Below are 15,385 nucleotides of genomic sequence, written 5' to 3'. Positions count from 1 at the left end.
AGAAGAAATCCATCAGCGCTGGCAGCGTTGCATGCAAATGTTCCTCGGGTGTGGCTCCTGAGCGGCACTCTGGGTAAAGAGCTTTGACTGGCATCGCTCGTTCTGTAACAGGTGCTTGGCGAGTCAGCCTGAGTTTGCTCAGCGCTTCCTGTAGAAAGTCCCTGTGTTGTTTTGGGACCACCGCAGATGAATCCTGGGCTTGTCTGCATGACAGCGAGGGTCTGTGAGAAGCGGTAGCCCCTTCACCTCATCCTAATACAGGAAAGGCACGCTAATCACAGCATGCTAATGCTAAACATGGCTCTGCTGGAGACCAGGAGGGAACTTTAATGGAGCTTGTTTTTGGTTTTCAGTTGGCAGAAAATTGTATCTTTGCAAGTGCAATTATATTAAATCTATTTAATATTACTAACATTTCTCATTTTGGGTTTGCTTTAAGCTTATTAATTTATTTTAAACATTTAGATCTCACTATATTTGCAGATATTTATGCAATGGTCTCACAATTAAATATATTAGATAAGTTCACTAGATATGAGATCATTTCAGCTGCCGAGACGTCATTTTTTGCAGTACTCATTCCATCCACAGCTCAGTCGGTTCTATATGCGGCTGATTTTGTGAAGCTGAATGTGTTTTGTCTGATTTGTCTTGCACAGAATTTCTAGCTGCTTCCTTCTCAGCTGCATATAATACCCGCTCCTTCTCTCCGGCTTCAAGTCGAGGTGTCATGGTTGGCAGAGTGTGTGGGTGATGAGGGCTCCTGACTGGCACTGAGCTCCTGCTGGAAATTGCCTCAGCATGAACGCACCCATATGGAAATATGGAAATCTGATGCATGGGAATATATGGATGTCAATATGTGACATGTATTTGCACACATGAGCTTCCCTTATATCCAACTCAGATTTTTCACACAGGAACATATACGTCACATACATGCCAACAATTTCAGATATGGGACATATATTTCAGACATACACCGATCAGACATAACATTCTGACCACCTCCTAGTTTCTACACTCATTGTCCATTTTATCAGCTCCACTTACTATATAGGTGCACTTTGTAGTTCTACAGTTACAGACTGTAGTCCATCTGTTTCTCTGATACTTTGTTAGCCCCCTTTTACCCTGTTCTTCAGTGGTTAGGACCCCCATGGACCCTCACAGAGCAGGTACTATTTGGGTGGTGGATCATTCTCAGCACTGCAGTAACACTGACGTGGTGGTGGTGTGTTAGTGCGTTTTGTGCTGGTCTGAGTGGATCAGACACAGCAGTGCTGCTGGAGTTTTTAAACACCTCAGTGTCACTGCTGGACTGAGAATAGTCCACCAACCAAAAAATATCCTGCCAACAGCGTCCTGTGACCACTGATGAAGGACTAGAGGATGACCAACACAAACTGTGCAGCAGGAGATGAGCTATCGTCTCTGACTTTACATCTACAAGGTGGACTGACAAGGTAGGAGTGTCTAATAGAGTGGACAGTGAGTGGACACAGTGTTTAAAAACTCCAGCAACACTGCTGTGTCTGATCCACTCGTACCAGCACAACACACACTAACACACCATTACCACGTCAGTGTTACTGCAGTGCTGAGAATGATCCACCACCCAAATAGTACCTGCTCTGTGAGGGTCCATGGGGGTCCTGACCACTGAAGAACAGAGTAAAAGGGGGCTAACAAAGTATCAGAGAAACAGATGGACTACAGTCTGTAACTGTAGAACTACAAAGTGCACCTATATAGTAAGTGTAAGCATGCAAATGGTTCTTTGAGTGTTCATGGTTCTATAAAGATCCATCGTCGTTACTAAAGAACCCTTGAAGAACCGTCTTTTTTTAAGAGCGATCCATATATCATGTATATATGTCCAATATTTGATACACATATGTACCACACAAAAGACCATATGTTTTGAAATAAATGCCTAACCCTTTATGATATATGTGCATATATGGCCATATATCAGATTTCCCTATGAGCTGCTGCTGCCACAAACTGACGGCGGGGGCTAGCGGGTGCAGATCCCCCTCTAAATTAGCGTGTCACTGTCAGACAGGCCAAATAAAGAGGATTTATTGTTTGGTTTACGGATCGTTCAATTACCTGGGGTTGGAAAATCACACTCGGGTGGTGACAGGGTTGTGCAGCCAAACACCGCAGGTCTCATCATCGCGTGATATCAAGCAGAACTTGAGTGTCGTTGGTGTGAAGCTCTCCAAATGAGGCTTAATGACGAATGCAGTCAGGTGGAAATTGAAACCAGTGGAATTATTAAGTGTCCTGCCAGAAAAGGTTTAGATGATTAAAAGCTGTCTAGGGTGGTTTGTCTGAGCTGAAAGGCCTTTTGAGGGTTCCTTATTGGATTCACAGGTGTTTTGTAATGTTTATTAGCATTCATGCGAGCAGTTAGCTTAGCGAGGTCAAAGAACACAGGGGGTGTTCAATTCCTGGTGCTTCACAAAGACATTAACCTACAGTAGTGCTTGAGAAACTGCCTGTTTACTAGAATTTCTCATTTCAGCGGATAAAACTTTCTGCAGTTGAATAAAGATAAGAGATTATTTTATTCAGGAACAGCAATGAGAGGCAAAGACTAGCTGCCTATCTGGATTCAAGAGCCCTAAAATCTAAAGAACTAGTACGTAACCTTGGTGCGCTAATGGACTCAGGAACATCAACAAGATCAGAGATGTTCAGACTAAAGCAGACCTGGAGAACCTCATCCACGCCTTTATTTCTAGCAGGATTGATCACTGTAATGGTCGCCTAACTGGACTCCCAAAAAAGACCATCAAACAGCTTCAGCTGATTCAGAATGCAGCTGCCAGAGCTTCACTAGGAGTAAAAGAAGAACCCCCCCTTAAATCCTTACACTACCAGTCTGTTCCAGAATAGACTGTAAGGAGCTGTTACTGCTCTATAAATGTCTCAATGGTCAGGAGCAGCGTATTTATCTGACCTGCTGCAGCGATATGAGCCGAGCAGAACTCTCAGATCATTAGGAACTGGTCAGTTAGTCCTGCTGAAGGTGAAGACTAAACATGGAGAAGCAGCGTTTAGATACTATGCTGCTCTTAAATGGACCCGGTGGACAGAGAGCATTAGAAGAGCCCCGACGCTGGACACTTTAAACCAGCCTGAAAACGATCCTGTTAGAGCAGCTTTCAGCTCAGTTTAAACCCTGTTAGCTCTACTGCACTGCTGTCCTCTAACGACACTCTATTATCCTCATTTCATCTTTAATTTGAGTTTTAATTTTAATGATTCTTCTCTTTTGAAATCTATTGTTTTAGTCATGTTTAATTATAATTCTAATTCCTACTCTCCTTTAATCTGTTTAATTTATTACTTTTTTTAAATTATAATTTAAATTATCTTTGTATTTCATCATCTGTAAAGCACTTTGAATGACCACAGTGTATGAAAGGTGCTGTATAAGTAAACTTTTGCCATCTCAATTTTTGTCATTTTTCAGTTTTTGACATAATTTGAAAATACGGTTTGCTTTTTGTGTAAATCTCATGATGAATGAACCAAAAGAAACAGCCAAAAATTACTTGGAAAAAATTCTGATTCCACTGACTTACATTAAACGTACAGTAAGTTTTTTTCTTCTCCTGTAAAGTCACCATCTGGAAAGAGAGGTTTTCTTATGATTGATCCATATTTTATGAACGCATGTTTTCACCCACCTATCAAACATATATGTGCACTCTTAAAAAGATGGCTGTTCAAGGGCTCTTTAGTAAAGAACCATTTACATACTTAAATTGTTCTTAGCATAATTTAATGGTTCTACAGATCGATGGAGAATGTGTTTTATATGGTTCTATGTGGACCTATGGACCTATATACAGCTGTTGTTGGAAGAAAACCTCGTATTTCCATTTTTGACGTTTTTCAGTTTTTGGCATAATTTGAAAATTCCTGTTACCCTTTATATTGTTTGTTAATTTCATAATGAATGGACCAAAAGAAACAGCCCAAAATTACTTGGAAAAAAGTCTGGTTCCATTGACTTACATTGAAAATGAAGCAGGTTTTTTCCTTCTCCTGTAAAGTTATCATTTTGGATATATGAGGGTTTTCTTCCAACAACAGTGATATGTGTGTGTATATGTGTGTGTGTGTGTGTGTGTGTGTGTGTGTGTGTGTGTGTGTGTGTGTATATGTATGTAATTTTGAGTGAAGCTGGCAAGGTTTATTTAAATCAGATATATATAGTGAGAATGTTGGCTGGCCTTTGCTCATATTTTAATTAGCACTTGTTTGGGTTTCCGGTGTGTTGATAAGCCCAGAGCTCTGAATGTTAATTTGTTTTTCGCCCTATTAAACATTATAAGTGCTGCGAAAGCTATATAATTTATCTCCGCTCTCATTCAACGCTGGACTGCTAAGCATGCTGGGGCTGCAGTTTGTGCCAGCTTTCACCGTTCGAGTGGCACTTATGTTGAATGGGTCCTTGTAATAATTAATTAATCTTCCACTCGCGTCAACCTGACTCTTTATGAGTGTAATGAAGTGCAGCGTAATGAGGGGCCCGTGTAGCCCACTGCTGGACCAACTCTGAAAAAGGCCAAACTCCAACTTTCAATGCGGCCAGTTGTGTTTTTCCTGACGTAATGCTGCTCTGCCTGAGCTCTGGCCTGCCACACCGAGAGATGAGCTATTTTAGACTGTGAGGAGCAGACATGTGGAGATTTGGCTCGTTGTCAAGGTGACCTCATATGAACCTGACATATTGACGTTGGTTAATTGCCACTGCAGACACTGCTCAGGGGAAGGAGACATGTTTTCTGAATGAGTGGTCAGTGAATGAGCGTTCTTATGAAGGGTTATTATGATTATTAAGTGCCGTCAAGTCGGTTCAGACTCCTGGGGCTGGATTCGCAAAAGTGTCTTAAGAAGGAAAATCTTCTTAAATCTGTGTTTTTTCTTAAATTCATTCTTAAGAAAAAAGTTATGAGAAATTGATATTCTTCAAATAACGTCTTAGAAATTATTTTATTTTCTTTTCAATTATTTTCTTGAGAATAATTCTAAGAACAGGTGGAATTCTTTGAAAATATGTTTTAAAATGTTTTCTTAATCTTACAACAGACTCACACTCGTCTCAGGCTGTAAGATTTCACAAGATCAGGATCTAAATTTGTCAAACTCGGACTCTGACTCTCTTCCTGCCCATCCTCGTCTGTCACTCCACAATTATCATATTTTCCATCAGCTCTAGAACTTGTTTGCTATAAATTTTTAAATGCTTGTTTTGATATTTTTCCTCCACTTTGCTGTCCTTTGAGCGGATTAAACTGAATAACAGAAATAAGAGTCAATACAAATTCTAAATCTATCTCGCATCATTGAGGGTATGTGGTAAAATGCAATCTAGCTGACTTAAGAAAACAATTAAGATTTTAAGCAAATTTAAAGAAAATAATTAGGATTCTGAAAATTTTGGAGAACTTCTTAAGTTTTTTCATGAATTGCATTTAAGAACATCCTCATGAACATCTTATTGTTTGTCTTAAGAGCTTTTGGAAATTTTTCTTAACAAAGCCTTTGTGAATCCGGCCCCAGGTGACCGTCTGCAGTGTTTCTCCTGATTAAGATAGTGTTTCTCTAGAATGCCTGTTTGGGTCTTCAGGCTTCTGAATGGCTGTTTCACGATTCCTCTGATTGTCTCCATCCCTCTCACTGCTTGTCTTCCTCGTTTACCTTCAGCTCTTCCAAGAATGATTGTCTTTCCCAGTGAACTGGTTCCTCTCATAACGTGTCTAAAAAGAAGAGCTTCAGTTTGGTTTTCTGGGCTTTGAGTGAGAATCGAAGCTGGGAATGGTTGAGTATTTTTCTTTGCTGTCTGAGTTTCTCTCAAAAGTCACCAACACCAAAGTTCAAGGGCACCTACACTCCTGGGAAGACATGGGCCGAGCCCAAAATGGCAAAACATTAAGCTTTTAATGGTCTTAAAAACAAATCATTAAACAAACAGATAAATTAACTTAATATAGGAAACTTTTTCCTTTTCTTTAAATGTTGTAGTTTAGTGTGTGAACCTGCAGACAGTCTTACTGATAGAAGCATCAGTATTGATCCTCTCAGCACTGACAGCTTGAGACAGCTGAAAAACACTGCTGAGCTGGTTTGAGTTTAATGTGAGACCAAAGATTCACTATAGGGTTTAAATCTGGACTCTGACCAGCCAGAACCAGCAGTAACAACTTATATTTTGGGCTTGGATCATTTTTTTGCCCAGGAGTGGACATTCATCACAGGGTTGGGCAAAATGAAACATAGTGGCTTTGAAAAGTAGTGATGGCTGAATACTGAATTCACTGTGAATGTATTTAGTAATGTATTCCATTACAATACATAAGGAGTAACACATTCCGAATACATTTAGAGCACAAATTGATTAGTATGTGGGAGAAACTCTGCTGTAATTTTTACTTAATTCACACTTTTCCTTGCTTTTATTGTTTGGCAGCTTTGTTCATGTAATTCCTCTTATAATGTGTTGCATGAAAAGCTCAGCTGTTCAAATAAATACAAAATTCTTAATGATATTTTGGCTGCTCCCGTTCACTACTGCTCCCATAACCCCACTGCCTTTTCATGACCCAATCCGTCTCATTTCAATAACAAATCTTGCAAATTTGACTGTAAATTAAGTATCTGTGTGACTCTCAGTTAATGATGTGTATGTAACTTGCTGTGGACGTCCAGCACAATGCCAAACTGAGCTTATCACTGAGAACATGTCCACTGTTCAGTTCAAGCATCCCTCAGAAGTGACGCTGAGTTTAGTTATAACAGGCTCATCACAGAGATTTCAGTCTACTCATTTATCAGTCCACCTCTGTCGTACACTTGGACTGAACAGATTTTCTGATTGAATGTTCCTCATACTTGTGTTCCGAAACATCCCAGCCCTGACCACGGTGCTCCACTGGAGTGATGGAAGAGGCTCATAAAGCTCAGTGAAGTCTGATATCCACTGATACACCCAGGTCAGCTCAGGTCAGCTCAGGTCGGGTCAGGGTGAAAGGCTGCAGTGGTTGTTTTCTCCCTGCTGGCTCAGATGATTAAAAGAAACTGGAGAGGTTCAGCTCCTACTGAACAAAGCCTGGTTATCACAGCTGTGCTACACAGGCTCTGAGCGGCTAACAGAAGAACATGACACCGCTTAACACACCCAACACGGTCCTGAGGCTACACGGTGCGCGGTTACTCCGGCCGTCACAGCTCAACTAACTAATGGTGACATTTTTGTTTGGTACATTTCTATGCACAATATTTTCCCATACATTTTAAAATAAATGCATTTTAAAATATATTTGTGTATATATAAAATAGTAATATATTCTAAAATGCATTTTAGTGTGTGAATGTATTTGAACATGGACTGCAATGTATTTGAAATGTATTTTAAATATATAAAAATGCATGTCCATATATTTCTTCCATATGGACAGCCTGAATGTAGTTTTCTGTCTGAAAGCCGTTTGTCTCATTTGTGCGTCTCTAATACTCGAGCTTTAATCCCTGAGTGTCAGACGCTGCTGGACTTTAGTAAATATTACAGCCATTCATGCAAGTTTTATTTGTATAAGGTTCTATATAGAACATTTTTGAGAATGGTTCTAAAAAGCATCAAAAAGGATTCTGCTGTTGTTACGATGTCAAGCTTGTAACAATAGAAGAACCCTTTTTGGTGCTTTATAGAACCATAACACATTTTCCATCAATCTGAAGAACGATTTGACCATGCAAAGAAATATTTACCTACATAGAACTCATGACTGTAAATAGAACCATCACTTTTACTAAAATCTTGTACTGTTTCACATCGTAAGTGTGTAGTTAGATAAACACGCTCCTCCATGGGAAGAAGCTGCTGTTGGCAAAATAAATAAATCATTATATAGACTTTATTTAGTTATGCTATATATTTCTATTCAGTCAAATATACAGTAGAGACGGTATAAACAGACTTTATTACCTCAACACAGAGTTCAGCTGTTGATGGAAGAAAACAAACATTTCAATGCAGTTTATTTGGGTTTCATTGGAAATGACCTCTCATTCACTGAAACGCACTTTCATTCATTTTTCACCATTTTATATAAATTGGTTACTTAAAGACAACAAAATTCACTTATTCAATGTTGACATATGTTCAGTTCATAAGCCAAAGAATGCTGTTGCTCCTTTTTTGAGTGTACACAGGTATGCTGCATATAATAATAATAATAATAATAATAATGTTTATTTATACAGCATATTTCATACATTACAAATACAGCTCAAAATACTTGCCAATACAAAGTAAAAAGTAAAACAGAGAGAGAAGAGAAAAGGGTAATAAAAAACTAAAAACATTTTACTTGTTTTGAGAAATAATAGATAAATTTACTTATTAAAGAAATAATGTTTGAAACAAATAAAACGACATAACTTAAAACAAGTAAAAATGTCTGGAAATAGGTTAAATAATCTTAACAACGATCTCGTAATGAGGAATATCTCTGCGGTGTATGAAGGTGGCGTAATATGATACTCCAGACGTAGATGTTCTAGGACACGTGTAGATGAGGAACAATAGGAATGGAGGCTATCTTGTTTGAGAACCCAGCTCAGATGTTCCCCTTTGTTCTGAGAGTCCAGCGCTTGTCTTCAGATTAACTTATCTCCTAAGCAAACAGCTGGAATAAAGGGATCTCCACAGATGTGCTGGCAATCCAGAGGTTATCACAACCCAGGCTGTGTCGCCATATTCATTCACCCGCTCACTGAGTGGAATTGCTCAAGCGCTCCAGCAGGGCCTTGGGGTCAGGAGGGGGCTCTGGAGGGCACGACCTGCTCCATAGTAACACAGAGCACATATTTACTGCAAGAATACAAAAATGTGGTTTAGGTACAAAGTCCTGATGGGCTAGTCTGTCCACTCAGCGGCCATCCTGGCAAAAAACGGTTAGCCAGTTGTTGACAGTCATACAGGACCAGGCTCAGAGGCGGCTAGTACCCAGTTACATTTACTCCAGTACATGGACTTCAGTGAAATACTGATGTATTTATTCTCTGCTGAGTATCTTCAAATCATTATACTGTCACTTCTGTGCTCTTAAAGCAAAACGCCCTTCAAGGGTCCTGTGGTTAATATAGAACCATGAACACTTAACCATACTTTTGCATGCTTAAACGGTTCTTTGTTCTTCATATTGATAGAGAATGAGGTGTATATGGTTCTGCTATTGTTACAATGTCAATAGTGCTATATAGAACCATTGTCTTTACTAAAGAACCAACTTTTTCAAGACTTTACTGAATTATATTGGTGAGTAAAGGAGTCTGCTTTTTACTCAGCTGTTTATATGTAGTTATTATTTCCATTTTTGTGTTCAGTTTCATTGTTTTGATGGTGACAGTGTCCACGCTGCTCTGTGATTGGTCCCATATTCAACTTTGGAGCTTTAGCATTTTATTTTAGGCCTGAATAACCCTAAAAAGTGAAGAACAGAGCCATACGGTCCACAGATCCTGTGACGAGAGGTGCTCTAAGAAGTTCCACTGCAGTTTTCTAAGTTACTCAGAGTTAAGTAGATTTTTGACCTGCTACTTTTGTACTTCTACTCAAATTGTTTTTTGGGAAGGTGCTTTTAGGCCCAGTCCCATCTCTTATTTTCACCCCTACCCTTTGTTTTTGAGTGTCTCCTTGCCCCTCAGAACTGAGTTACAGGGTAGTGGTTGAGATCTTCCCTCTGAAATGGGACCCTCAAATAAAAAGAGCATCACTTCATTAACAGCTACCAGCGCTGCTCTGTAGGCGACCCTGCCAGTCTGCAGTGACAGCAGAGGAGGGTAAAGTTCAGCTCCTCACTGCTGGGCTTTAGTTACATTTAGGGATCATAAGACTTCAAAGAGGGGGGCAATTATTTATCACCCACCCCTAATTCTTCAGTGATATGAAGCTGAAGTCAGATATCCTCCAGATTCTTTTTGGAATTTTCCCGTTCCACCTTAAATGGTGCAGCAGGTACATTCTGGCACTTCAGGCGTCAGAACTGCTGGACTATTTAAGGTGGAACAGGAAAGTTAGCCAGTTACCGAGACATTAGCACTACTACTTTTTATGCTTGTTATGAAGAAAAGGACCAAAATACACTGAAACGACATTAAACTAAGATAATACAGTGGTTATCATATTTTTACCAGAGAAAATTCTCACATTTTGGTTTCTCTCTTTGGTCTTTTGTTCTCCATCTTGCCAGTTTTTCCTTTTTTCTCATAACTCTCTGTTTTGGAGTCTCTGAAAAACCTCAGTTTGGAGGGTCATGTAGCCCCAACACTTTGCCCTACCCCTCTATCTCAACAAGAATCAGGACACCCTACCCCTGGACGTCAATGCGCAAAACGGAGGGGTAGGGCTGAGTGGTCATCATTAATCATTTTAAACAAGTATCAATACTTTGACTTGAGCATTGATTTAAGCCACTCTAATCAGGCTCCCATTTACCTGAATAGGGAAAGGCCTGCAAACCCCAAACTGACAAAAAATGCTTAAGATAAAAGATAAAAAATAAAATTAAAAGGGATTAAAAGAAATTAAAATAGTGGTAAGATGAAATGCAGAAATAAACGAAGGCACAAAAAATGTCTACAGTCAGGTCTGTGAACAATTCTGGCTCTGTAAGTTTATCTAGAACAGAGTGTTTCACACCAAGCCACTCTGAACGACTCTCTTCCCCTGCCTCTGATACAGCACATTAGTGAGGTCTCTGCATAGCTATGTTCCTTTTTACAAGTGAATGGTGCACATTTGAGCCTCAAAGCTCAAAAAAGGCAGTTTTGCAGCTAAAACCTGTGAAATCACAGCTTCTCCACATGTTCTCTCTCTCTCTCCATGCTTCATTTACTCTGCAGAGCAGAACGTATCTGCTGATGTGTTCCTGGTTAATGTTATACTACAGGCTGGACTGGTGCCTCTGGCAGGAAGGTCTTCAGTCAAGACTGTGAAAAACCCAAATGAGGCTGGTGCACAAAGCCGTCTGCATGTTTCTGTACACGTGTTGTACTTTACTGCGTCCTTCAGTCTGGCTTTACACTGTGAAACTTTCATGCAACTAGTTGCATGTTGTGAGTTGCCTGAATTTTTTTTTAGTTTGTGTGCAACTTGACAACTTGTAACTTGTATTGTTCTCACTAAAAATCATCTGTGAGGTGTGATTTGCATATTTTCAGCATTTTTATCATCTTTGTGTATTTTGTCCAGCTGCTGTTACTGGTTATTTTCTGTATCTACATATATGTGTCTTTTATCTATCTATCTGGAGCTCTTTATGATATATTTGAGTTTTTTAATCTGCTGGGTGTATGTCAGGCCTTAATTAATGGTTAATGGTTAATTAGTCGTTAATAACATTACCTACTGGGGAGCGGGGGTGGGGTGGTGAAGACCTCATTTTCAACCACCCAGTAAACCATCTTCCGTTTAATTTTCTTGTCCACCAATCCTGTCAAATTAATTTTGAAAGATTTGAAAGTACATCATTTGACGTGATCACGTGATGCATTATTGGCAATTTGATTGCCTGTTTCATGAAACTCGCAACTGTTGCAGCTGAGTTTCAAATGAGTTGCAAGACACTAATTCATACAACCCAAGTGAAATTTTCCCAAGTTTCATGTAGGCCTTAAAGCAGAGTTGCTTGAAAGTTTCACCGCATGAAGAAAAAATATTGCAGTAATGTAGTTTTCTGAATTATTTCCTCAACCCCTTTAGAAGAAAACATAAACTTGGTATAAGCATAAACATAAGTTCTGGAGGTGAATGAGAAAAGTGTGAGTTCTCCTTCTGCACTGATAAACAGCTGAGAGAAAATGACGAGATCTGCACTTTTCTTATGTAAATGTTATTCAGCTCAGACTGAGGTGAGACACAAATGAGTTTAACCACCTATGAGACGTTATTTAGACCAAAGTGAGAAAATCTAATGGTTGTTCCTCAACTTCTTAAAGGGGAACTCCACCTATTGTTCTAAATTCCCCCATAATTCAGTGTGTGAGGTGTAAACAGAGAGATTCAGAGAGGTTTGGTGTGAAATGGTTCAGATGTCTTTACAGTGGTGGTGATAGGAACCAGGGGTCGCCATGACTACAACACAAATATAGACATTTTATTTACTATCCAGAACCACCAGTGAACCTACACGAGTCTTCTGAGTTTATATGGAATGTTGATGATGGAAAATAGTGGAAAATCTGAAATAATAAGTTTTCTTTGGGACTATTTTTCCTCACAGCGCCCTGCATGTATCCCTCCACCATGAATGGAGTTTAAGTTCTCTAAACTATCATAAAACAGTGTCTCAGTCATCAGGCAGTGAATTCATAACCATTTCATGTAGGAACTTTCTGTGAGGGAGCTTTTAGAGGTGGACGTCTGGTTCCTATCACCACCACTGTGAACAGTTCTGTCTCTACACCCTTGAAAAAGATCATGGGCTCTTTAATAAAGACTGTAGTTCTATATGGAACCATAAACACTTATGATTTAGTGTTCTTTGCATGGTGAAATGGTTCTTCAGATTGATGGACAATGGGTTGTTTATGTTTCCATGTAGCACCAAAAAGGGCTCTGCTATTGTTTCGATGTCAAGCTTGTTACACTAGCAGAACCCTTTTTGGTGCTACATAGAGCCCTTTTCAAAAAGGTTCTATAAAGAACCATATACCCATTCTCCATCTGAACAGTTGTCTTTACTAAAGACCCCTGAAAAATCTTTTTTAAGAGTGTAGAACCGCACATAATTATGCCAAAATTGTAAAAAACTGGTGGAATTCCCCTTTAAGTCCCACAATGATTTCAAATAGCCATTTTAACCCTGTCTAGGAGAAGTAAATGAGATTAAGCAGAGACCTTGTATAGAATATATCTCTCCTCTGAGCTGGTTAATGAGGGGTTTTTGTTTATACAGGTATCTGCCTGTCAGCCAGCGGGGGGCCGTCCCCTCTGCAGTCCGGCCTCTTCTCTATAGTAAGCTTAGGGACTGCTGGGATACCCTATTGTTCCCTGTGCAGGGCTATTGAGAGGAGTGGGTGTAGCCCTCCCTCTCACTTTCTTTCTCTCTCGTCCTCTGTCCTCTAAACTCACTCAGTCTGGGTCATGTGAGCACAAGCTGAAGCTCCAGGCCTGCAACTCATTGCTCTCAGAGCTTTAGTGCTCACTCAGGAGGCCTCGTTTCAGGCCAGCGGGAGCAGGAGTCTCCTCCAGCATGGCTGTGGTGGAGCAGGCTGCACGTCAGTTATCTCAGTTTGGACTATCAGGGTTTCCGTCTGCTTCTGCAGGTAATGCTTTTCCATACATCTCTGGAGGCTTTGTGTGGTTCTGCAGGAAGGCTGGTTCTCTAATTTTCGAGATTATCTTACAATGGATTGGGTTTTTGCATTTCTCTGCTGCATATCTTTCCATTCTTTATGCACTAAAATAGCCATAATTAAGTTATTAATGTCCAATTTCAAACCTCTCTTCATCCTTGAGATTTAAACAGGCTGTCCCTTTAAGACTGATGTATGTAAATGAGCTCTGTTCTGATTGGCTGCCATCTATTGTGCAGTCTGGGCTGAAACACTCCTTATAACTTCAGTGTGAGTAAGCATGAGTATGCTGAATGGAAATTTGTAAATGTGTTGGTTTTTGTGACAAAGTTGTTTGTGCACCTTAGATTTTTCATGTTTTGAAGCTTTAACAACATTTATAGACACTTATTTTGGAAAAAAAATATTGATTTGATATGCGGTCTGATCCCTTTAGATGCAGTAGTTGTTTTAAGAACTCATACTGTTTGACTCTGAAACACTTTCCTGAGTTTATGACCTGTGGAATTGATTTAGATTCAGTAGAATGAACTTTTACAACAGATTTTCATAATTGTAATATGTTAATTAGTGTTTTTATTACATGTTTGTTTGACTGTCATTGTGAAGCAGTTGTCAGTTTAGTAGGCAGGTATTTATGAGGGGTCCTTCAGAGAAAGACTAAATAGCCTTCACATGTCAGTCTAAGCTTGTTTATACTTGCGTTACTCTCTCCGTCTCTCCTGCTCTTTAATGGTCCAAACTGGAACTTTAAAGGGCCCGTATCCTACATTTTTCTTGTGTTTTATTTTTCAGTCCACTTGTAACGTTGCATGGTTTTATGTTCTTTATTCCACCCCCTAAAACAGGCTGTTATAAGACTGGTATATGTAAATGAGCTCTGTTCTGATTGGCTGCCCTTTGAGCCTCATAAAATAGCAGTCCAGACTTAGAATTTCACCATGAATGGGTGGCGCTAAACTGCTGTAGGATGAATAGGTGGATGTGTGTAAATGTGTTGGCTTCTGTGGCATCAAGGAAGAAGACAGTGGGGGGGGATTCAGTCCCCACCAAGAGATAAAAACACACTCACACATATTACTTTCTCTGGTGATTATATCTGAATCTGCTGACAGCAGAACGCAGGCTGAGGTCACCCGCACTATTGAACCATTCACTATTGATCGCGTGTGATGTCAGATTATTTATGCTCGTCTGGGTCTCCAGCTGTTTACAACACCACTGACTGAAGTGCAGCAACAGTGTTGACCCTATCATTAAACAGGCCGGGACTGGATCAGAAGCAGACAGTTCTGTGTACCCAGCAGGCTTTCACCTCCTAAACACCAGCTTTTACTAAATTCAGATAACAAGTCTGTGTGATATGGTGTGACATAGCAATGTGACATGGCATGGTGATGTAGCAGTGTAGTACTGTACTGTGATGTAGCAGTGTGATGTGTGATGTAGCAGTGTGATGCAGTGTGATATAGTGGTGTGATGTAGCAGTGTGATGTCATATGATGTAGCAGTGTGTTGCAGTGTGATATAGTGGTGTGATGTAGCAGTGTGTTGCAGTGTGATATAGTGGTGTGATGTAGCAGTGTGTTGCAGTGTGATATAGTGGTGTGATGTAGCAGTGTGTTGCAGTGTGATATAGTGGTGTGATGTAGCAGTGTGATATAGTGGTGTGATGTAGCAGTGTGATATAGTGGTGTGATGTAGCAGTGTGATACAGTGGTGTGATGTAGCAGTGTGATGTAGCAGTGTGATGTGGTGTGATGTAGCAGTGTGATGTAGCAGTGTGATGTGTGATGTAGCAGTGTGATGCAGTGTGATGTGGTGTGATGTAGCAGTGTGATATAGTGGTGTGATATAGTGGTGTGATATAGCAGTGTGATGTGGTGTGATGTAGCAGTGTAATACAGTGGTGTGATGTAGCAGTGTGATACATTGGTGTGATATAGTGATGGGGAATAATGTAGCAGTGCTGTAGAGTGGTGTGCTGTAGCAGTGTGATGTA

The 15,385-nt window shown here is 40.0% G+C and overlaps 1 protein-coding gene across 3 annotated transcripts in view; it reads left to right on the top strand.

Moving 5' to 3' along the window:
• arhgap24 (Rho GTPase activating protein 24) overlaps nt 1-15,385 on the top strand; it is a 216,678-nt gene that overhangs the window by 149,253 nt on the left and 52,040 nt on the right. Inside the window, exon 1 of one of the 3 annotated variants that reach the window (XM_036587720.1) lies at nt 13,174-13,353. The exons of the other annotated variants lie outside the window; for them this stretch is intronic. Within the exon in view, the coding sequence (XP_036443613.1) occupies nt 13,281-13,353 (73 nt within the window). The 5' untranslated portion in view covers nt 13,174-13,280. Of the gene's footprint in view, nt 1-13,173; nt 13,354-15,385 lie in introns of those variants that run through there. 3 annotated transcript variants of the gene reach the window in all.

Source organism: Colossoma macropomum, unplaced genomic scaffold, assembly GCF_904425465.1.
Source record: "Colossoma macropomum unplaced genomic scaffold, Colossoma_macropomum, whole genome shotgun sequence".
In the NCBI taxonomy this organism is placed as follows: Eukaryota; Metazoa; Chordata; class Actinopteri; order Characiformes; family Serrasalmidae; genus Colossoma; species Colossoma macropomum.
This window is presented reverse-complemented; position numbering and strand designations above follow the sequence as displayed.